Raw genomic sequence first — 24,685 nt, 5'->3', positions numbered from 1 at the left:
TGGAGTGGGAGAAGAATCGAAAAAGCTAACATTGCAGGTTAAAAAAATGTATTCTTCTCACTGTTAGGTTGGCTTTTTCTTTTTGACTCTCTTCCCCCTCCTTTTATTCCCCACCCCCATCTCAGCAGTACTAGTACTGAATTGTAATGAGATGGTGAGTATTGAAAGCTTAAGGTTACTTTTGGGTCATTTCTTTTTAACCTCATTGCTCATTCACATCCTTCTAATCTGTGGAGGGCTGCAGGGCACTGAGAAAGTCAGGAATGATTCTTCATGTCTTTGTTGTTCTTAAAACTCTGTCTGATCAGCCATGGAGTTCGTTTTGCATTAACTATAAGTGAACACTGGTGCGGCTTTGTGGGGCGGAGCGGCGTGGGGGTGTGTGGCTAAGCAACATCGTGGACAGGGAATCCAGACAGTAGAAAGATGAGCAGTGGGACCTTTCGTTACACTTCTTCAGAGCTGGGCATCCTAGTCTTCTCAATGATTCCTGGGACTGCACTATTTTTTTTTCCTCCATCAAAAGGACTTTGATTCAGTGTCTCTCTCTGTGTTCATCTAAGACTCAGTGTCCCCATTCGCAGAGCAAGTAGACCAGTCATACTCTCAAACCCATAAGATATGGAGCTTTATAGGTATGTTGTCCCTAGAGCATTCAGTGGAACATGATATAAAGATATAATGTGTGATTTATTAGCTTTATTTTAATTTAGTATTTTAAAAACAAGGGAGCACCGAGTGTCTATATTTTCACCTAATAACTTTTCCCTATTGAAGATTGTTAAGATCTGCTATTTAGGTCAAACTTCAGCTATCCTTTACATACTGATACAGCCAAATCAATATAACTGATACACAGAAGGTGCCTTTACCGGAACTTGGAGTCAAAGCCAACCTCAGAAAGCCTTCTATAGGCATGGTCCCTTGTATGGAGTCCTACCCATAGTCCTTTGCTGTGGGAAGCAGTGTTGGTCAGCCTGGGTGGCCATGCTGTGTACCTGTCACGTCCATGGGACCAAGAATGTACACCTGAGTTTGCTGCATAGGAGTAAATCCAGTCTGAGAGACCCTCTCAAGAAGGATTAAAGTGATTATGTATTTCTAGATTCTTGCTCTTCTGTGTATGACTTGATCCTGAAGAAGAATCAGTTGTTGGCAGAGGCAACAGAAGAGGGCAAAGAAGCATGTTGTGGTGGCCTTGAGACATGAGAAGGCATGAGTGAGTGCAAGCAACAGATAAGTAGGGGCCATTAAGACAATAGACAGGAGGCAATTGATTAGGAGGGGCAGAAGTGACAGGCTGTCTGTGTGCTAGGAGGACTATGCAGTCACCCATTTAGTAGAATAACACTGGATCTCCACGTCCTCTCGCTGGGCCTTGTTAGGGTCTCTTTAAGACCTACTTGTCTGTGATGTTTACTCTTTCTCTCAAGCCTAGTCTGTGGTCTTTCTTGTGGTCTTTCTTTCCAGTCAGCCCTGGACTCAAAATTAACGTTCTTGTCCTTCTAATTTTCAGTAAATACTCAATTTTTGATGGAATCTGAATGAATTTTGCTTCCTTGTAAACAAAAGAGGCCAAATGCAATGGAATGTGTTGCATTGGGAATAGCTCAATAGAGAGCAAGTTAAATTAGTGCTCAAAGCATTTTGTAAAATCACAGCTGCTTCGCTCCACCGTAATGTGTCTCTGTTGCCGAACGCTGCCTTCACAACACCACTGTTTGCCTGACAGACTGTGCCACTTGTTGTGCAAGGGGTCGTGACACACAGTACTACTTATAAAGTGATTTATGGATAAAAGCAATTGGACATCAGAGGGATTGCAGAGCACAGGGAATCTAGCAAAGCCCCAGAGTTCTTCCGTGGCCCTGAAAAACAGCCTTGAGGAGTCTCTGCATGACAGGATCCCTGGCATCAGTCAAATGCCTTACTGTCCCAATCAAGAGAGCCTGCTCATTGCTTGGCACCGGGATGGGATCAGGGACAATGCAGAGAGGCCCATGGGACTCAACTATGGCCAGAGGGGTCACCCGTTTGCTATTGCTGCAAGCTTTCACTTGGCAGGAGGTAAGCCTACAGTATTCAACAATTTTAGGAAAGAGAAACGCACATGTGGAATTGGGCTTTGGTGCCAGTTGTCCCGCAAGGAGACACGGCGAAATCAGAACTAAAAGATCCACAGCAAAGACAAGAAGTGAAAGATAGGAACAGCCTGGCATCAGTATGGATCAGTGGTCAAGAAATGTGCAGAGTTCATTGATCTCAGTAAGGCAGAGGGCTTAAGACAGGCTGGCAAGGAAAGCCCATACAGAGGAAGGAATTGGCCTGACAGGAAGCCTTTTATATACTTCCTCTGGGAACTAGAGTTGGTAGCTGACTTCTCAGGCCATAAGCATCTAGGGCTGGAGGACTGAGGCAGAACCAAATGGGGGCACCGGGCCTTGACTTTCATTTTGCTGGCATCCATCTGTTCTGCACTTGGACCAGCTTTTTTATTCCAACAAATGATCTGTATTTGGCTAAGTTACAAATTCCTTTTATGTGTGACAAACAGGATTTGCTGTTCCTTCAGAAAAGTATGGGTGGGAAAGATTGTGAGCTGATTTGCATATTGGTGTTGCTGGACACTAATGGGACATCGTACTGTCCTCCTGAAATCTTAACAAATGACTAGGATTATGACTATTAAAAAAAATGACTATGATTTTTCACTGCCTGATTTGGTTGGAATGAGTAAATTATTTTTATTTCATTGCATTAACTGCCAGAACATTGAATGAGCCGATAACTCCCTGGTGTTGCTGAGCCGCAAAGAACTATTATTCGGAATTGAATTTTTATTGATTTTCTTGTGCTACAATGACTTTTCTAACATAGTAGCATGAAAGGAAAATGAGAAAAAGGCCAAGTAGGGCATAGGGTGAGGAAGGGGAGGCTGCCGCTTCCCATGGCCTCACCCCGATGGACTACTTATTGGCAGGCACCGCTGACTCGGGGTGATCTTGTTGCCGATGAGATGATTTACAGGTTAGCCAAGCACCTGGCGTCATCACCTTGCCCTCCTCTTCCCTTCTGCTGTCTTTGTTTCCAGTCGCTTTGGGCCTTGTTGGCATTCTGCTGTAGACACGAACAGGGCAGTGGGGTGAAGGAGGAGCAGAAGTAGAGAGGGTAATGTTCCACACCGGTCAGTGCTGATGTTTGTTAGCACCTTAACGCGTGCACACATGGGCGCACACACGGGCAGCATGAGTCAGTGTTACTTTAGCATCATTATAGTACCTTCATCTCTTCGTGGTTTTGCTTTTTCTAGTTATCTTGACTCCTGGAGACCTAGTTGTATATTAAGTTTATAATAGTCATTCACATGAGTTGAAATGGAAATGCGTTCACTCATTCAACAAATATTTATTGATGGCTCCTGTGTAGTCCAGACACTAGAGGCAAGGCGGTGAACAAAACAAATGAAAAATGTTGTCCTTGTGCACAGATTCCTATGAGTAAAATTAATATTTTAGAATTCACAAAAGATTGAAAAATAACAGTCCTTTTGGTCTCCTTTAAAAAAAAAAAAAGCTTATTTTGAGGCTTATTTTGAGAGAGACAGAGTGCAAGTGGGGGAGGGGCACAGAGAGAGAGGGAGAGGGAGAATCCTGAGCTGATTCTGCACTGCCAGAGCAGAGTCTGATGCGGGGCTCGAACCCACGAAGCCATGAGATCATGACCTGAGCTGAAACCAAGAGTCAGTTGCTTAACCGACTAAGCCACCCAGGTGCCCCACTTCCTTCTTTAACAGACCTGAGAGGAGTGAAACTTGCTACAATAAATGGAAACAAAATGGACTTCTTCCCTGGTTTCTGATCTAGTTTAGAGAATCTTGACAACTCCTAGGAAAGAGTGGCTTTTTTTGGACATTATTTTTTCTGGCTATAAAAATAATCCATGCTCATTATGGAAAGTTTAGAAAATGCAGAAACAAATGAAGTAGAGAATTAGTATACCCATATTCACCCTGTAGCAAGTCTTTGAAATGTTGAGTTTCTCCTCTGTAGGGCTTTTCCTATAGCATATATAGTAATCCCACACCAGTTGCTATTTTAGAATTTTAAAACCTTCAGTCTTGATGTGTATGTATGCAGTTTGGTTCAGTTCCCTTATACAAAGTAATGTGAAAATTATTATTTCTCTTCTTCCCAGAGACCCATGTGAGCATGATTGTAAGTGAGATCAGAAGGTGGAAATCTATTTATATTCCACCCTCTCAATATATATGAATAGAAGACCAAGTCTAATAAAAGAGTGTCCTTATGTGATGTGATAACTTCTGGAAAGAGAGGTAGCTAGGCAGGCATTTTGCAAGAGATTTGCAAGAAAGAAACAAGAGCATATGTATGCAAGAAGAATGTTCTAAGCCAGCAAAGCCCGATTGAAATAGTAAAAGTGGTATAGTGTGTATTATGTAGGCTGTGTGAGGCTCTACCTCTGTTTAGACCTATAACTTTTCTGAGGAACTTTCCTGGAATCACTCGATTAAGTTGGGTCCCACTGTGATAGATTTTTACTGAACTTACTACTTCTCTATCTCGTCACTCATGAATACACATTTTTAATGTTTGTTTATTCATTTGGAGAGAGAGCACATAAGCACGGGAGGGGCAGAGAGAGAGGGAGAGAGAAAGATTCGAAGGAGGCTCCACGCTGCTGGCACAGAGCCTGGCGTGGAGCTCAAACTCAGGAATGGTGAGGTCATGACCTGAGCCAAAATCAAGAGTCGGATGCTCAGCTGACTTAGCCATCCAGGCGCCCCCATTAATCTTAATCTCTTGTTTAATGTCTGTTCTTCTTGTTAGCATGTATGCTGTGGGAGTATTGGGACGGTCTGTGTGAGGCTGACTAATGCACTCCACTGCCCATGGTCAACAGCATGAGTGAATGAAGGAAGCTGTTGCACATATACTGAAAACCTGAAGGCAAAGTAGGAGAAGGCCTGCCGACCAAAGCAGGTTTTTAATGCAGATGTACCTACTTTTATTTGGAAGTAGATGCATTCTATAAGAAATGTATTACATTTTGAGGAGGCCAGTTCTCACATATTAGAAAATATATATAAACGATAGACACCATTCACTCCATGCTCTTTTATCTTATGTAGCAATTTATTCAAACATTTACTTGCAATGTAAATATTCTTTGAGCTTTATAACGTCTGTGTAGTATTCCATTGTAGGAACGCACCAAAAGATATTAGCCATTCTTATATTATTGGACATTTAGATTGTTAGCAACTGTTCAGCATTATAAGTGGAGAATTGAGCAATGTCACCCTTCCACATTTTTCTAGGTAGCTGTGTAATCGTTTTCCTAGAAAATTTTAGAAATAGGTTGCTTGAATTATACAAATGAATCCTTTTAAATAATAACTTTATTGAGATATAATCCATAATACCCTGCAGCCAATGCATCTACTTAAAGTATACAATTTAATAGGTCTTTTAAAATTGTATTTATTTATTTATTTATTTATTTACTTACTTACTTACTTACTTATTTATTTTTAGAGATAGGGAGCATAAGCAGGGGGAGAGGGGCAGAGTGAGCAAGAGAGAGAATCTTAAGCAGGTTCCATGCTCAGCGTGGAGCCCAACGCAGGGCTTGATTCCACCACCGTGGGATCGTGACTTGAGCTGAAGTCAATATTCAGATGCTCAACCGAGTCACACAGGCGCCCCTACAATTTGATAGTTTTTGGTACATTCTCAGAGTTGTGCAACCATGTTCAGAGTCTATTTTAGGACACTTCCATCACGCCGAAAAGTAAAACCGTTCCCATTAGCCGTAACATTCCCCTCGCCCCTTGCCCTGACACCTGCAGTGCTTGGCCATCACGAATCTTTCTGGCTGTATGGATTTGCCTCTTCAGGACATTTCATATACGTGGGATCATACGATATGTAGTCTTTTGTGTCTGGCCTCTTTTACCGAGCATATTCCTTTCAAAATTCATCTGTGTTGCAGAAAGTACTCCAGTATTTTATTTCTTTGTATTGTCAAATAATATCCCACGGTATGGGATTATTGTCAAATAATATCCCACATGTTGTGCATTTATTCATTAGAAAGTGAACATATAAATGAACTGTTAAAGTAATTTTGACACATCCTCTAGCTTGCCCTTCATGTTGACCCGTTTTCACACTATCTAGCAGTGTTTAAGACTATCTAGTTTTCCATCCTCTTTCCAACACTGGGAATTAGTACTTAAAGAAACTAATAAAACCAAGCCTCTTTGGAAAAGTTAAAGAGACATATTGATGCTTTTTAAATGGGCATTTCTTTCATGATTAGGGATATTGGCCTTATGATTGTCTCTATTAGTTGTTTCTCTCTTATGAATGTTGCCTAAATGCCCCTTTGCCATTTTGTTTTAGGGTATTTATCTTTTTTGTTTGTTGTAATAATGCCGTTTGTGTAATAAGGCTGTCCAGCCTCTGCCCATAATGTTGCTTGTAATGTTTGAGATTGAGGCCATTTTTTTTTTCCTTCCAGGATTTTATTTAAATTCAAGTTTGTTAGCATATAGTGTAGTATTGGTTTTAGGAGTAGAATTCGGTGATTCATCATTTCCATATAACACCCCGTGTTCATCACAACAAGTGCCCTCCTTAATGCCCATCACTCATTTAGCCCCATTCCCTGCCCCCCTCCCCTCCAGCAACCCTCAGTTTGTTCTCTGTGGTTAATAGTCTCTTATGGTTTGCCTCCCTCTCTGTTTTTATCTTATTTGATTTTCCTTTCCTTCTCCTATGTTCATCTGTTTTGTTTCTTAAATTCCATATGAGTGAAATTGTGTGATATTTGTGTGTCTCTGTTACTTCACGTAGCATGATACCGTCTATCCATCCACATCTTTGCAGGTGGAAAGATTTCATTCTTTTCGATGGCTGAGTAATATTCAATTGTGTGTGTCTGTGTGTGTGTGTGCATATGTATGTATACATACCACACCTTCTTTGTCCATTCGTCAGTCGATGGACATTTGGGTTCTTTCCATTATTTGGCTATGTTGTTAGGGCTGCTATAAACTTTGGGGTGCACGTGCCCCTTCAAGATTGAAAGTTTTTAGTTTGACATGTCTACCAAACATTATCTACCAATCATTTCCTTAAGGATTCTTCTTTTAATTTTCTTTAGAAGGGCTTTCCCTATCCTAAGATCCAAATAAGTATCTTGTGACTGCTATGGTTTTATCATATATTAATTTATACTTTTCATTTGAGAGTCTTTGAAAAATTTTCCAGTTTATAATTAATATGTATATCTGATTTATGAAAAAGCCTCCTCCTTTTAATCATTGCAGCCTTATAATAGGATTTAGTAATTGTGACCTTTATTAAGCTGTGTTATGTACCCAGTGCTCTTAAGACGATTTTACACGTATTAGCATTTAATGCCCACAAAACTATATGTGATGAAAATTATTATCCGCATTTGGCAGATGAGGAACCTGAGGCAAAGAGAGATAAAAATACTTACCAAGTCAAGGTTCTAGTAGGTGGCAGACCCAGAATTCAAATGGATGCTCAGTCTCCAGCCCCACCTTCTTCAAAAGTGTGCAGTCTTACTAGTCGAGTTCTAGAACAAATGACCTAGGAGTTTAAATCCTTATCATTACTTAACATGCATGCTTATGAGGTGTTATGCATTTATTTTTCCAGAGTTTTTGGATAATTACATGAATATTCCTTGCTATATCATAAAAAAGTTAGATTTGAACATTTTCAAGTGTGTTTTATTGCCCACTGCCAAATGTTTTGAAACCACAACTTCCAAATACTTACTAATTCATTACTTTGAGCCTCATTTTTAAAAAAGGTAATTGTTTTTTCAGGAAGGGGGTGCAGCTGATTAAAATCTCTCTTGTCTCTGCCGTGTCTGAGACTGTATTGTTGTTAGTTTGCTCATGTATAATAACTTGTTTGGGAAGAAAAATATAGTACCTGTGCTCTTTTGTTTTTTTTCTTTTCCTCAAAAATAAAAACATAGGGGTGCCTGGGTGGCTCAGTTGGTTAAGCATCCGACTTTGGCTCAGGTCATGATCTCATGGTTTGTGGGTTTGAGCCCCACATCCGGCTCTGTGGTGACAGCTCAGAGCCTGGATCCTGCTTCAGATTCTGTGTCTCCCTCTTTCTCTGCCCCTCTCCGACTCATGCTCTGTCTTTCTCTCTCTCTCTCTCTCAAAAATAAATAATAAACATTAAAAAAAAATAAATAGGTATGATTAATTATACCCTGGTATATGCTAATATAGGAAAAAGTTCTAATCCTAGCCTGATTTTTGTTTCATTGTCAATCACTTCTTTTTTAAAAAAAATATTTATGTAGCTTTATTGAGATATACCTAACCAATAACCTTGTGTAACTTACAATTTGCCATGATTTGGTATCCGTTTTTGTTGTGGAATGATTATCACAGTAAGGTTAGTCAACACATCCATCACCTCACATAGCTACATATTTTCTTTTTTTTTAAATTTACTCTCTCAGTAACTTTTAGGTAAACAGCACAATATTGTCAACTATATTCACCATGCTGTATGTTAGGTCCGCAGAACTTACTCATGTTTTCACTGGAAGTTGTACCCTTTGACCTCCATCCTTTCCCTCACTTGCCAGCTCCTGGCAACCACTAGTCTTCTCCTTGTTTGTGAGTTCAGCTTTTTTGTATTCTATATATAAGTGAGATCATACAGTATTTGTCTGACTTACTTCATTTAGCGTAATGCCCTCAAAGTCCTATCTGTGTTGTCTCAAATGGCAGGATTTGGTTCTTTATTCTTATTTTATTTTTTAAATGTTTGTTTGAGAGAGAGAGGGAGAAAGACAGCATGAGCAGGGGAGGGGCAGAGAGAGGGAGAGAGAGAGACAATCCCCAGCAGGCTCCATGCTGTGAGCACAGAGCCCAATGCAGGGCTTGATCTCATGGTTGGTGAGAACTTGAGCTGAACCAAAATCAACAGTCAGATGCTTAACTGACTGAGCTACCTGGGTGCCCCTGTTTTTTTGTTTTTGTTTTTTAAGCTGAATAACACTCCATTTTGTGTGTGTGTATGTGTGTGCACATACACATCTATGTAAACACACATGCACACACACACACACCCCACTCCATCCATTCATGCGTTGATGTACACTTAGGTTGTTTTCATGTTTTTCTGAATAATGTTGCAGTGAGCATAGGATATAGACATCTTTTCGAGATGGTGATTTTATTTCTTTTGAAATGGGTTTGCTGCATCTTATGGTTGTTCTATATTTAATCTGGGGTGGGGGGAGGAGTCTTCGTATTGTTTTTCATAGTGGCTCCTCCAATTCACTGCCCCTCCACCAGTGCACAATGCTTCCCTTTTCTCCACATTGTCATCCACACTTATCTCTTGTCTTTTTGACGATAGCAATTCTAACAGGAGCAAGGTGGTATCTCCCTGTGGGTTGGATTTGCATTTATCTGATGATTAATGATGTTGAGCACCTTTTCAAGTACATGGTGGACATTTGTGCGTTGTCTTTGGAATAACGTTTATCTGGGTCCTTTCCCCATTTTTTTTTTAATGGATTGTTTGTTCTTTTGCTGTTGAGTTGAATGAATTCTTTGGATATTTTGAAGATTAGCCCCTTATTAGAAATATGGTTTGCAAATATTTCCTCCCATTCCAGAAGTTGCCTTTCACTTTGTTGATCATTTCTTCTGCTGCACAAGAACTTTTTGACATAGTCCTAATTGTTTATTTTTGCTTTTGTTACTTGTGTTTTTTGTTGTCATGTCCAAAAAGTTGTTGTCAAGGCCAGTGTCAAGAAGCTTTTTCCCTAGAGTTTCTTTTAGTCGTTTTATGGTTTCAGGTCATACAATTAGGTCTTTAATACATCTTGAGTTAATTTTTGTGTTACAAGGTAGGGGTCCAAGGTAATTCTTTTGCATGTGGTTTTCCAGTTTTCCCACCACCATTTATTGAAGAGATACCCTTTCCTCATTTAGAATAATTGTAAACCTGTCAAATATTAGATATCTGTATATGTGAGGTTTTATTTCTGGGGTCTCCATTCTGCCCCACTGATCCATGTGTCTGTTTCTATGCTGATAATGTATTGTTTTGGTTACTGTAGCTGTGTAGTGTAGTTTGAAATCAGGAAGTATGATGCCTCTAGCTTTGTTCTTTTTTTTTTATTATTTCAAGGTTGCTTTGGGCCTTCAATGTCTTTTGTGGTTCCCTGTGAATTATAGGATTGTGTTTTCTATTTCATTAAATAATGCCACTGGAATTTGTATAGAGATTGCATTGAATCCATTGATGACTTTGGATAGTATAGAAATGTTAACAATATTAATTATTCTAGTCCATGAAATTGTTAGTTACATCAGTTTGTTTACTCCTGAGATACTTATAAAATTATGTTTCTAATTTTCTTAATTTTGTTAAAATTCAAAATTTTTAACTATGACATATTTAGGATCTTTTTTTTTTTCTTTCTAATACTATTTTGCCTTGTATCCAGTGAGCTCTTTTGCAAACTCAAGTCCTTTTTCACCTCAGAGAAGAATTATTATCATTCTTAAATAGGTTATCATTTATTTTCTTTCTTGTTTCTTTCTAAAATTCCTATTCTATTTTATACTGCATTTCTCTATCTCAACATTATCTTTTGTTATTTATTTTGTTCTTTTGCTGGAAAATTTATTATCATTTTATAATTTTCCTCTTAGCACATGCATTCAACATATATTTGTTAAGGACATGCTCTATATCGGGTGTTCAGTAGCCCTGAGAGTATGAGGGCAACCATCTCAGATATAAAGCCCCCCCTTTATAGAAATGAGGAGAACAGTGAGGAGTAAGAAATTTTAAGAGCCCTACTAGAGGAAGCCTCATAAACTGGGTTTTGTTGGTTACATAGCTGTTGTCTCTTGCCTCTAAGACCACTGGTATATAGTTTGTAAAGCTGGAGCAGGTACCTCTTTGCCAGATCCTGGCTCCCTGTAAGGCTCCACCAGTAGGGGGCGGGGGAGGAGACTAAACAGTAGAAGAGGGAGGAAGTCTACTTGTTAATTTTCTGTCCCTGTCAGCATCACCCTAGTAGAGTTTCTTCATCCTGGAAGTGGCAGTTGCTTCTTGTTTCCAGCTTATTATTTTGTTTCAAGTACTAACAGAACCAGCTTTGTTAGGACCCACAGAGATTCCAGCACCAGATTGATGGACAGTCTTTCTTCAGAGGTCTTGGTCTTGATTTCTTAAATCCCTCTTCCACGTTCCTGAGGTGCCAGCACCCATGCCCAGTGCTTCACAGCTCTGTAACCCCAACCTCTTCTTTTGGTCCCCTCCAACCCCTCTGCTTTTTTCCTTTTCCTGCCTGGATCCTGACTGGATCCTCACTAGTTTAGTTTTCTGCAATATTCAGGATGCTGTTTACGGTCTCCATGGTATGTATACTTCTAATTCAGCACTTATGTTGTTTTTTTCTTCCCCCTGCATAGTGGCAGTTTTCTTGATCTCAGATGTTATCCTATTTATAACTCCCTACTCTAGATTCTCAGTTGCTATTTTGTTTTGACTTTAAAAAGCTCAAATTAGAAGTTCTATAAAAATGTCTCTTGTTTCTTGTCTTAGAGGAAGCCATTGAATCTCATTTCTATGGTTTGCCTCCTTTATTTGTAGAGTTCTTTTTATATGGCTGGGGATATTTTCTCTACTACTGGAAGTTGCATGGGTTCCTATCTAAATCTTTCAAGCCTCAGAACTAACATAGGTGATCAAAGTATGTAACTTTGCCAATTAAGAAACTAATCAGGTTAGATGACCTGTGGTGGGAATCAGAGGTAGAGCTGGAAGCATGTACCTCTGTGTCTAAGGGTTTATTTCCATGATTTTTAGTATATTTCATAGCCAGCTGGAATTTGGTCTGTTTTCTCTCCTTAGGAGTCAGAAATACCAAAGTTCTACCATTAGCCTCAGGTATGGGGCAGGACTCGGTGATGCTTGTGTTTCTTACTTGGTGTGCTATCTGGTGTGTGGCTGGCTGCTTGTTATGAGCTGGATCCTGATACATGACATCATACTTTTCCCCTGACCCCCTACTCCATCGCTGATTTGCCTTTCATCTTTGTCTCTCCTTACTGAGGAGTATTAATATGCTTCTGGCTGGAACCCTGCCAGTGAGTCCCAATGTCACTTGGGGAGAAGCAAGAGGTTGGGTAGGTCCCTCCTGTAGTTTGATCCTGGCTGGATGAGACCCACTAGGTGTTTCTTCTTTATAGACATTACCCTTTCCTACATCCCAGTGGAAATGCAGGGCTTCCTTTTTTAGCTGCATGTTTACCTATTTTATGGAGCTGTTGGGAATGGGGAAGTATATTGGATGTTTTCATCCCAACTTTCCTTTCACCTGCCAGTGTATTAGAGTAGTGGAGTGAGGAGCTAACCATAAACTATGCGTTTGGTTACCATTTCCATTTCTCCTGAGCAAAGAAAGGAAATAGAGCTGGAAGACAAAACAGAAAGTCCCACTCTCTGTTTTATGTGCTTCATCTGGTTGAATACAGATTATGTGGTGTTGTCAAAGCAGCAACCATTATTCAGCAGCACCAAGGGAGGCTTCATTTGGAAAACAAAGCAATCAAGAAAAACAAAATGGCAAACAAACCAAACAAAAATAGCCACAAAAACTCAACCCTTTCCTTTAGCAAACTGAGTGTTCACAAAACTCCTGTTGAAGTCATGCTCACACTCTGTGCTACACTGGTTTCAGTCCAGTCCTGATGAGTGAATGAATCAGAAGGAGGAAGGATTTTTGACTCACAGCTCCCCTGGGGGAAAGCAAAGGAAACTTTGTGGTCAAATCGTGCAGGAAACTGGAGATTTTTCACTCTAGGGTTTATTCACAGTTCTTCACTCATGGTTTTATCAGCAGTCAGGTGACCCTTATCACACTTGCAGTCAGAAATTCTGAATCAGACTCTTAAATACAGTAAAACAAACTGAGGGTGAATTAAAAAAAAAAAGAAAGAAAAATAATAAAAAAAAAGAAATTCTGAATCATAAGTGCTATGGCAGTTTATGGATCTGGAATAGAAGGAATCTGGCTTCATGATTTGGGGGGCAGGAGAGAAATGAGAAGAAGGATGTGCCCCCTGCCTGCAATGCAAGTCCTTTTAAGATCTGTTGCCTCGTATATACTCATGAAGATCCCTGAATATATAGCACTACTGACAAAAGGCGTCAGTTGCTTCTGGGAGGGAAAACATTAAGACTAGAATTGGGAAGAAAGTGAATACATGGATGGTTCTGCTTGTTATTCATCCAGTGTTTCTGACTTGCTAAAAGCAAGTTTAATGTATTTATACAATTTGTAAAGATGTAACTGATTCTGGAGCTCTTGCTCTTTACAGGGAACATATTTCATGTTAGTGTAAGCACTAAAGAAAATTAAATCAATAAATCCACAGCCTGTAATTTGAGATACTCAATTGAAGAAAAATACATTGTCTGGGAGGGAGGGGGAACCGTTCACATCGAGAAAGACTTGTAAAAGCCGCCTTTGTTTTACTAGTGCAGGATTTCAGGTGATGGCAGGAGTTAAGCCTGTGCTGTAAAATCATCAGTGCTTTGTGACACCTCGCAACAAGCGGAGACCCGCTCACACTTTGGTTCTTGAAGCAAGCGCTCAACTGGAAAGCCACTCAAGCCATGCTTTCTCTCTGAACTCTCTGGGTCCTTCTCCCTAAGAAAGTTTTTGCTGGCTATAGCAGGCAGAGACCGGATGTCAGGAAGCTCTGTGCAGTTTTTCCCCCTCGCTGGCATCGATGTTCTCCATGACCACTGGCAAACCAATTAACCTCCCCGGGCATCACCCTTCCATGTGTAAAAGGTTAATAGTGCAGCTTGTTTGCAAAGTGCCTCGAGCCTTCCATGAAGGGCACTACCCAGATACGCAGCATTGCTGTTTGACTGGAGGGCGTTGTATTTTTTAATTATATGTTTGGTTGGATGGGTTATAGATTTCGTGGTGGTTGAATGTTGCCCCATTCTCCCTGGTTACACATAAAGACTAATAGGTAATCTCACTCTATTACCATCTTCTAGAGCCCCCTAGAGAGTTAAGGAAAAGGCAGAGGTTACAGATTAATAATGCATTCTTTAGTTAATAAAAAAAAATCATGTGCATCTCAACTGCACAATTATGGCTGTGGATGGCAACTTATTAGGTCAAGTGTGTCATCAGATGCTAAGCAGATTATGTTGGCAAAGACTCAGGAAATGAGTTGTTTTTTGTTTGTTTTCTCTCTGCGCCCCAGTAAACCTTTCCTCCTTCACGGCAGCATGGAGCATAGGAAGTTCTGTTATGGTTTATTTCAAATATTTGGGAAAACGATTTTCTCATGTCTGGAACTCCTAAAAACGGTGACTCTCTGTGTCGACCCAGTTTGCGACATTAAGCTCACTATTTTATTGTATTTGGACCACATGTGAAGAATATTGGCCCTAGAGCAAATTGTCCTATACCTCACACTTTTGTTGTTGTTGTTGTTTGTTTGTTTGTTTTGCAGATTTAAGGAAAAACTTCGAACAAGATCCACAGGGAAGGGAGGTGCCCATTGAAGGCATGATAGTGCTGCATTGCCGGCCACCCGAGGGAGTCCCTGCTGCTGAGGTAAGACACCAGCCCTGGTCCCAGGAGGGAGAACAGAGTCCTCTGTGGTCATAAGTGAAGTGAAAGAGTCTGTCTGGCATTCTTGCTCTCTGGACCCAGTTGGTAAAGGTGAAGATACTGCGAAGGAAGTAAGTTGGAAGAGGAGGTTGTCTCTCGCCTACTTTGTTGTTGACACAAAGCTCTTGTGAGGTAGCCTGAGTAGGATTTTGGTCTGTGTTCTTGATTTCAGTGACCTCGGATCTCACAGGTGGCATCCTCTGTGTCCTCAGTCAGTCGCCTGGGACACTCTGACATGCACCTTGGGTCATGGCTCAACCTGTCACGTGAAAAAGTGCCCAGGGAAGGACATGACCCTAGTGCCACAAGTTTCACTAATGTTTGTACTCAGTCTCTGTTTACTTACGGAACAAACATCCACTGAGCGTTTATTATGCTGTAGGCACTGTGCTGGGCATGGGGAATATAAAAAGTGATGAAGCCACAGGTCTCCTTCACGGTGGGAGTCTAGAGTCCAGAGTCACTCTTGGTTTTTGCCCTTGCATGTTTTCTAGGACTTCTCCTATACTATTAGAATCTAATTGTCAATGATGACACATTGTGGTCATGGCAAAGGCTTCCTAAACCTTTCGGGCCCTCTTAAAAGATGTTCTCATAGATGAGTAATACAGTCATGAAGGTGATACTGAGGGTGAAGGGGGGAAGTACAAGGGAAGCTTAATAGAATGATAAGTTTATAAATGAAGGCCCGAGTTGAGCAGTAGATAGTTCAGTTGTGGATCTTCTGTGGGAAGCTAGGAAAATGTCTTTAGAGCTGTGGTTTGTTTATTCACTGAGAGGTAGAGATTTAACAAAAAAGAAGAAGAAGCCTTTACCTCACATTTTCGCTAAAATTGCTGTGGGATTTTGTAATTGGAAGGACAAAGGAATCGAGAAAATAAAAGGGAGCGGAAAAACACACACACTTGCATGTTTAGACAGAAAGCATGCTGGGTGGGCACTATTGAAAGCTCAAGTTCACAGAAATGAAGCAAACGGACTTGAAAATTAAAGTGAACATTCCATGCATGATAGGAAATGATTAGAAAGGAAAATGCTTATTTTTAGATTGTTATTTAATGTGAAACAGGAAGGTTTTTGGTCCTTCTCTTGCTACCTTTCCGTTTCTTGCAGAGTGTGCTGTAGTTTCCAGAGCAGGGTGAGAGGCCGCAGGGCGTTCAGTGCACAGGGGAACGCATCACTCTCATTCAGGACACCCTACTGCTCTCAGGAGTCTAGCATGGGCGTCAGCAGTTTGCTATAAGCACCACCTACCTCTCAAAATCCTGATTTACAAATGTCCATGTGGGGGGTGCCTGGGTGGCTCAGTCAGTTAAGTCAGTCAACTCGGGTCATGATCTCAAGGTTTGTGAGTTTGAGCCCCATGTCAGTCTCTGTGCTAACAGCTTGGAGCCTGGAGCCTGCTTGGATTCTCTCTGCACCTCCGCTGCTCTCACCCTCCCCTTCCTCTCAAAAATAAATAAACCTTAAAAACAAACAAACAGCCAACCAGCCAAACAAAAAAAAACAAATGTCTGTGTGGACAGGAAATCTTGGCGGGGGAGGGTGATCCCTGTTCAGCTCCCTACACCTTCCTATTCTCCCTTTGACAACAAATGACACTTTATTTTAATCATGTTTATGTTATTAGGAATAAATCTCAGAGCCAGGCTGGCTGATATTAAATGAGGGCCATCCCAAGGAGTAAGCCAGGGCTACAGGATGGTTGAAAAGAGACATTCTGAGCTGAGAATGAGGGAGAGCTGTGTTTTCTACATTTTGTGTTATAGGATGGATCTGGAGAGTGTTTCGGCTACATTGTGGGTTAATGGGCTATTATGGAGCCCTGATAAGCATTTATAGCATCATCTTAATGCAAGAAAGCATCTCAAATCCAAACACCAGGGTTTCCTTGGAATTTATGTGTTGGTTACTACCTATATCTGCACACCAGTATTTACAGCTCTCTTAGTGTGTGCAATAGCTTACATGGTTGGTATTACCATCGACATCTGTGTTTTTGCTGATGGGTGGGCAGAATGACAGAAGAAATCAAAAAGGGTAGAGAAGGAAAGGGAAAATGTACATACCCTTCCCCTGTCAGGGTCTCCCATGATGAAGATGTCTGCAGTGCCCGTCATGCGGTCTCCAGGTCTGCAAGAGTGCACCACTGTGCTTTCTGACTTCACAGTCAAGTGAGGATCCTGTAGTTAGCTAATGACTCTCCAGGGTGGCAGTGATAGGAACTGTGTTTGGAAATTGATCAGTGATGTAATTGTCACTGTGAGACACCTTCCATTATCTTCCTTGCGCGGGAATGTTCCTCCCTCTCCACCACGTGGTTCCCTTGCTGCCCACCTCCTGTGGGGCCATGGGGTCATCACTGGAAGGGGTTGTGGCTAGCAGGGCCACTGGTATCTCAGTGGGTTTTGCCCTGCAGTGGCCTAGGAGGTCTCCTCCTTGACACATCGAGAGGCATCTTGGGGGCAGGTCCAAGTTGTGTTTTCCTAAGACATGTACAATTGTTTTCTCTCTGTAAGGTAGAACTTCCCTGGCAACTAATTCATCTGTTGACCACAGAAGGTGGTTTGTGTAAGCTCAGGAAGAGCTACCCTTTATAGAATGTCCCCATGTGCCAGGTTCTGTGTTAAGTGCCTTCGCTATTGTTTCTCTTGTTTTTATGTTTATTTATTTATTTTTGAGAGAGAAAGAGAGGCAGAGAGAGACGTAGGCTGAGAATCCAAGCAGGCTCCACACTTTCAGCGAGGAGCCCGACATGGAGCTCGAACTCCTGAACTGTGAGGTCATGACCTGAGCCGAAATCAAGAGTTGGACACTTAATAGACTGAGCCACCCAGGACTCCCTTCTCTATGTCATTTCACTTGATTTGCAAGTGAGATGGTAGAAGGTTACAGGTATTTTCATGTCCATCTTATAGGAACTTGTCCAAGCTCTTGGATCACTAGAAAGTTATTCTAACCTTAAAGCTCAGATCATTTTTTCTTCTCTAATATTTTTTTTTTTGTTTTTAATGAGACTCTGGGTTCATTTAGTTTTCCCCAAGCTTTTTGAAGCTTGAGAGCCCAGAGGCCAGTGGTAACATATCTGTTTGCTATGCTCCGGACCTTCCACCATTAGAAATAGAGATTAAAATTTCTTCTAGCTAATATGCCAATCCTAAACCTTCTGTAAATTCTTTGTTCTTTTGTTTCAAATAAGTAATCTGCTGGCAAAACGACGAATAGAGCAGTGATAAAAATAGAGGTGTTGGGAGCTCAGGAGGACGAGGAGCCTGGAGTGGGGCATGTCTAGAACCTCTGTGCTCCCAAGGGCCAGGAGCCTGGGTTTGATGCTGTCCTAGGTGATAGGAAGGTACAGGATTTCCAGAGTTACAAGAAGGAGGCCATGGAGAAGAAAAGGAGACATATGAAAGGGGAGACAAGAGACCCCAAGGTGATCTCTACCCTTACTACAATTTTTCCTTCATCTGGCTGTAGCCATGACAGAGCTCATTGTCCTGAAGAGTCAAACACTGACTAGCACTTCCCAATGCTGTGACTGATAGCAATTTACTAGCCACCCTGAACCTCCGATTCCTCATCTGGAAATAGGAATGATATTTTCCTTGTAGGATTGCTGGGAGACAAAGAAGGGGGGGTGTGGGGAAACAAGAACATTCAAAACAGTCTTTAGTATCAAATAGTAGAGATTATTGTGGTTTATCTTCTTCCTTTTTAGCCTAGTCTTTCATAAAGCTTCACAAACCTTTAATTCTCAGCAAAGATGGAGGGCAGCCTGGTGGTCGGAGAACCAGATTAAAACAGAGACTCTTGTGATATCTGACGCATTTTCAACCCTATGAAAAAACAGTGTGCTTCTCAGACCATCCCTCCTCACCCCAGACTGTACGTGAGCTCTGCCCCTCCAGCCTGGGCCCCCTGTTCTTCCTTCACAAGCTCATCCAAGGACAAAGACCCTTATCAAAAGCTCTCTGCTTCCCTCTCTTTTAATCTGTCACATGGAAGAAATAAATGGTTATTGACAGAAGCTGGTGAGTATCTGTGTTTCTGTACCTTGCTTACCCCATTGAAGAGTCTTATGAATGGTAGTCGCAGGAGTAGTAAATACACTTTCTCAAAAGTAGCATATGAATTTGAAGATTCTTACCAGACTCGTTTGCATGCTGGTTTGGATGAAATAACAGGTCACACACTCTTTCCAAAATACCTACGGTTTGAACAGATGATAATTGAACCTTTCCTAAACTCCACGAGCTCCTATTGCTGGATGTATTAGAGCATTTTGTCACTGCAGTTACTGTTAACCTTAGTCTTGGGACAGTTCTAACTAAAGATAGCAACTTTAGTGTTTGACACTTGTTGTTTAGCTAAAACCAATTGGCTCTTTTCAAAACAATTCATTATCCCACACTGCACTTTTTTATACTCCCCAATTAAATGGAAAATCTATCTTTCATAAAAGTTAGAAATTATGTCCAATGAAAATCCGACATTTTAATGGTTTTCCACAGATTAAAATTGTAGAGTTCTCAATAAACCCTGATTTACTGATGTTGGCCATAAAATGGTTATTGCTGTTAATAAAGCCTGTAAATCTTAACAGGTTATATTTGCCTTGGACAATAAAACTTGCCATAAAGGCTTAGTGTCTAAGGCTAATTCTGCTCACATCAAGGTAAACAGCCTACTCAAAATAATTCAATGTCTTTGAGAGTTAAGGCCCCAAAGCTAAGCGACTGACAGATTCCAGCCTTGAGCCATTGCCTGCCAGGCACTGTTCTTGTTTTAATCTCACTGAGGAGTCATGACCTGCTGGAATTAGAAAACTTAAGAAGGTCAGAGGCCTTAGTCAATGCACTGTGGGTAAGGAGAAGGTTCCCTTCTTTCTGCGGGACACCAAATCAGTTCTGTCATTGACTGATCACTTGGTTGGAATGCTTGTATAGCAAGGGGAGGTTCCAAGAGTGGAGTGAAGGGATGTATTTTCTGTTTCATAAAGTGTGTCATGCAAGTATTAGAAGCCATATTATTGTTGAGGGTTGTTGTGAGGGGGGCGGGGAATAAGGACAGGAGTTTGGGGGAAAGGGATCCTTTCCAGATGCCCAGGTGGAAATCAAGTTGTTTGAGAAGCTTTAATTTTGGTACACTTGGTGGACCATTTGACATGCTTTCTAATGTTTGTGGAATTTTGTGTGTGTGTGTGTGTGTGTCCCTTTTCTAAGGTAAAAGCCAAAAAAAAAAAAAAAAAAAGATTGTTTAGTCTTTGTGATTAAGCCCTATTAGCCTGGCGTTCTTACATAGATGGGGTGGAGAAGTGAGCAGTGTCATGATTTTTGAACTGACAGGGTATTGACAAGTGACTGTCCCTTTCCCTATGGTGTGGTTGAACATTGTCCCTGGCTGCTTGCCAGCCTGGCCTGGCTCTTTGATCTTCCTGGAGGTTTTGGGTACTACTAATATTTTTTAATAAAGTCCTTTCCTGCATGAACAAGCCAGAGCAGGGTTTATTATTTGCATTCAAGAATCCCCACATGCATCCACCATGTCTTACTACTTTAAGAATGCCTTTGAACAATACCTCAAAGTGGCCTTTGGAACAAAGCAAGTCACTATGAAGTGACATTATGGAATGTTGATATGTTTTTTCTTTGCCTGTAGAACAAGGAGGGGCACTAGAAAACCCTAAGGTCCCTTTCATATCTCTAATTATCGTTGATGTATAAACAGTAGAATCCGCCTGCTATCTATGGCTTGTTTTAATAATTCTGCCCAGACTGGTGCCAGACAGTTTTTTAAGTCAGAAGCCCTTTGCCCCTTATCCCCAGTGAGGGTATTCTTAATGAAAGGTTCATTTGTTTCGAATGTGTTCATTGGCATAAAACCCAGGAGAGAATCTTATGACATTGAACTGTTTAATACAAGAATCACTAGACTATTGTGTTTAACCTCAATCAAACAGACTATGAAATGAGAACTTTATTTTAAAAATAAGACTCTTAATAATTCACAAGAGAAATGTTAAGTGAGGTGCCCAAGTTCTGAAGCAGTGGACCTCAGGTATAAATAATTGATCTAATTTGGTGCAGCCAAAGCGGAGAGAATGTCTAATAGTCCAGATAAACTTTGCTTTGAGGAGACTGACAATGAGGACCTTTGCAGAAAGCCACATTTGATTAGAATGTATAATATTGTAATAGAAACCTAATGGACTCTTAAGAAAAGAGAATGTTGAATTGGTTAAATACTAGTAATTAAGTGCCAGTAAATTACTTCTCTAAAAACATTTCTACCAAAAAAAAAAAAAAAAAAAGAATCGCTATCGTAGGAGAGATGGGAAAATGAAGTTAATGTAAGTTATTTAAAAAGTGAGTTTCAGCCCAAATACCCTCATCATTAATACTGGTCCTTAAGTAAATCTTATCAATGTACTGACGTTCACCTTATCCTTATCTGGGAAGCTCTCTTTCCTTACTGAGGATGAAAATGATAGAAGATATCTGAAGCTTCTGATTTATATTTATTTTCTTTTCTCTTCTTGTTTTCTATTCCTTGGTGGATAGAACATGGAAGTTAGAATTACATTGCTCAAAGCCAAGGACAGGGACCCAAGATGAGATTACAAAAGTTGCTTAGCTGCTTTTTTTTTCCCCCTCTTCGTCTCCCATGTTATCTCTACACATTCAGTGTTTTTCATTCCAAGCACTAGTCTCTGTTATTTCCAGTCCTATCTCTGTGTCTCCCCGATTTCCCCTTGCCTGGAATGCTCTTGACCTCCAACATCTACCTGTGGCATGCACCGTCTGGGAGGATCCGTTTTCACCCAGCCCGTTTCCCCACTTCTCCCTTGGCCACCCCAGCTGACCCTGGTCTCTCTTTCTTAGAGACCCCTAATCTAATTGGTGTGGACTGCTCAGGGAAGGATGGCATTTTCTCCCTCCCCTGAAGACTTTCATAGCACATTGCTTGGAATGTTTTGTTTTGTTCTTCTCCCATCTTCTTCTTGTGTTTAACTCTTCATGATTGTATGTCCTATTTCCTCAAGGTAATTCCCCTCATGATAGCAAATGCAAATTACACTTTTCAGTGTCCTTTCCCACCCCCCTTAGCAGATAACACAAATGTACCTGGGGATGTAGTAGGTACCTGGCAAGCATTTGTGACTTAATGGATGAATATTCACACAACTGCTGTGTGGTACACAGAGTAATAAACTCTTAAATTTATCACTTTGAATTTTACATAGATTTTCATGTATATTGACTCATTGGATTCTTAAAGCTACAATTTGTAGGTAGGCAAATAAAGCAATATCTCTGTTATTGAACTGTAGTTGGCCTACAATATTCTGTTGGTTTCAGGTATACAACATAGTGATTCAACATTTATATACATTAGGAAGTGATTGCTACCGTAAATGTAGCTGCCATCTGTCACCATACAAAGGTGTTATGTATTATTGACTATATTCCCTATGCTGTACATTGTGTCCCTGTGCCTTATTTATTTTATAACTGGAAGTTTGTATCTTTTAATCCCCTTCCTTTATTATGCCTTTCCCCCCCGCCAACCCATGCCACCTGGCAAACACCAGACTATTCCCTGTATCTGTGAGTCTGTTTCTGTTTTGTTTGTTCATTTGGTTTTTTGTTTGTTCGTTTTAGATTCCACACCTAAGGGAAATCATAACAGCAATAGTCCTTCTCTATCTGACTTATCTGGCTTAGCATAATACCTTCTGAGTCCATCTATGTTATCACAGATAGCAAGGTTTCATTTAATGGCTGAGTAATATTCCATTGGATACATATACCACATCTTCTCTATCCATTTATCTACTGGTGGACCTTAGGTTGCCACCTTATCTTGGCTACTGTGAATGCTGCCGTGAACACAGAAATGCATATATCTTTTCAAATAAGGGTGGTTTTTCTTTTTTTTCATTTTCTTTGGATAAATACCCACAAGTAGAATTACTGGATGATATGGTAGTTCTATTTTTCTGAGAATTTTCTGAGAAGCCTCCATACTGTTTTTCCTAGCCATTGTACCATTTTTCCTTCCTACCAACAGTAGTGAGTGTTGTCTTTTCTCTACATCGTTGCCAATACTTGTTATCTCTTGTCTTTCTAAATAATACTCTTTCTAAGAGGGATGAGGTGATACCTCATTGTGGTTTTGATTTGCATTGATTAGTGGTGTGAAGCATCTTTTCATGGGCTTGTTGGCCATCTTTGTCTCCTTTGGAGAAAGGTCTTACGCAGGTCAATATTTTTGTCAATCTTGTCAATATTTTTAATTGGATTGCTTTTTTGGTTTTATTTTTCTTTGTTTGATGTTGAATTGTGTGAGTTCTTTATATATTTTGGATATTAACCCCTTATCAGCTATATTGTTTGCAAACATGTTCTCTCATTCAGTAGGTTGTCTTTTCATTTCGCTCACAGTTTCCTTTGTGGTGCAAAAGCTTTTTGGTTTGATGTAGTTCCATTTGTTTATTTTTGTTTTTTATTGCCATTGCTTGAGGAGACAGATCCAAAAAAATATTGCTTCGACTGATGTCCAAGAGCTTGCTGCCTAGGTTTTATTCTAGGAGTTTTATGGCTTTTGGTCTTTAATCCATTTTGAGTTGATATTTGTGTATGATATAGGACAGTAGTCCAGTTCCATTCTTTTGCATGTAGTTGTCTAGTTTTCTCAACATCATTTATTGAAGAGACTGTCTTTTTCCTATTGTATATCTTTGCTCTTTTGATGAATATTGACAATGTAAGTTTGGGTTCATTTTTGGACTCTCTATTCCATTGATCTGTGTGTCTGTTTTTGTGCTAGTTTTGATTGCTATAGTTTTGTAGTATAGTTTGAAATCTGGAAGTGTGATGCCTCCAGCTTCATTTTTCTTTCTCAAGATTGCTTTGGCTGTTTGAGATCTTTTGTGGTTCCATACAAGTTGTAGGATTATATATTCTAGCCCTGTGAAAAATGCCATTGGTATTTTGAGAGGGATTGCAGTGTATCTGTAGATTGCTTTGAGTAGTAGGGACATCTTAACAGTATTAATTCTTCCAATCCATGATCATCATATATTTTCCATTTATTTGTGTCATCTTCGGTTTCTTATATCAGTGTCATAGTTATCAGAGTACAGGTCTTTCCCCTCCTTGGTTAAGTTTACTTCTAGCCATTATACTTTTTTTTTTTTAATTCAATGGAAAATGAGACTATTTTCTTAATTTGTCTTTCTGAGAGTTCATAGTGCAATAACTCTATTTGTAGAGTCCTTTATTCCATATGTAAATGAATGCAGAAACTACAAGATAGCTAACACTCATTGCATATGCACTCTGTGCCAGGCACTGTTCAGTGAATCCTCCAGACAGATCTCTGAGGTAGATGGTAATCACCTGTCAGTTTTGTAAATAAGGCGACTGAGGCACAGCCAGGTGAAGCACATGTGTACTTGAGGGCACATTTACTGGATGATTGAGCCAATGATTGAACCCAGGTAACCTGGCCTCGGAGCCTATTCTCTTAAAATTCACCCGATGAAGCTTCTTTATGTGTCAGACATTGCATGCTGAGTACCAACGGAGTGACATACATGCCTGTCATTAACTAGCCCACCATCTTGTTTCATGCATATACATATACATATACATATACATGTAAGTATTAAAGTAAGATAATGGCATTTATAAACATACAGGACTGTGTGTGCACACATGCAAACCTACTGTATGTCCTCCATTTTATCACTCATGTCTCTGAGTACAGGTCTGACTTTATTGCTCCCCATTTGCAGTTAAACCCCATCACTTGATGGCATTGGCATCTGCATTGTGTTCAAGTTCAGAGATGGTTTTGCAGAGCAGCTCAGTGCCAGTGACAACTTGGGAGGGGACTTTGATGGGATACAGAAAGACTGCTGATGGAA

General features: G+C 40.4%; 1 protein-coding gene across 5 annotated transcripts in view; it reads left to right on the top strand.

The window, feature by feature from the left end:
* The window catches only part of UNC5D (unc-5 netrin receptor D), a 547,712-nt gene that overhangs the window by 341,208 nt on the left and 181,819 nt on the right, over positions 1 to 24,685 (top strand). For all 5 annotated transcript variants that reach the window (XM_042934906.1, XM_042934905.1, XM_042934910.1 and 2 more), the window contains exon 4: positions 14,594 to 14,697. In XM_042934906.1, coding sequence (XP_042790840.1) covers positions 14,594 to 14,697 — 104 coding nt within the window. The remainder of the gene's footprint in view (positions 1 to 14,593; positions 14,698 to 24,685) is intronic.

This window comes from Panthera leo, chromosome B1 (assembly GCF_018350215.1).
Source record: "Panthera leo isolate Ple1 chromosome B1, P.leo_Ple1_pat1.1, whole genome shotgun sequence".
NCBI classification, from domain to species: Eukaryota; Metazoa; Chordata; class Mammalia; order Carnivora; family Felidae; genus Panthera; species Panthera leo.
The sequence above is the reverse complement of the archived record's forward strand: the minus strand, read 5'-3'. Positions and strand labels throughout refer to the sequence as shown.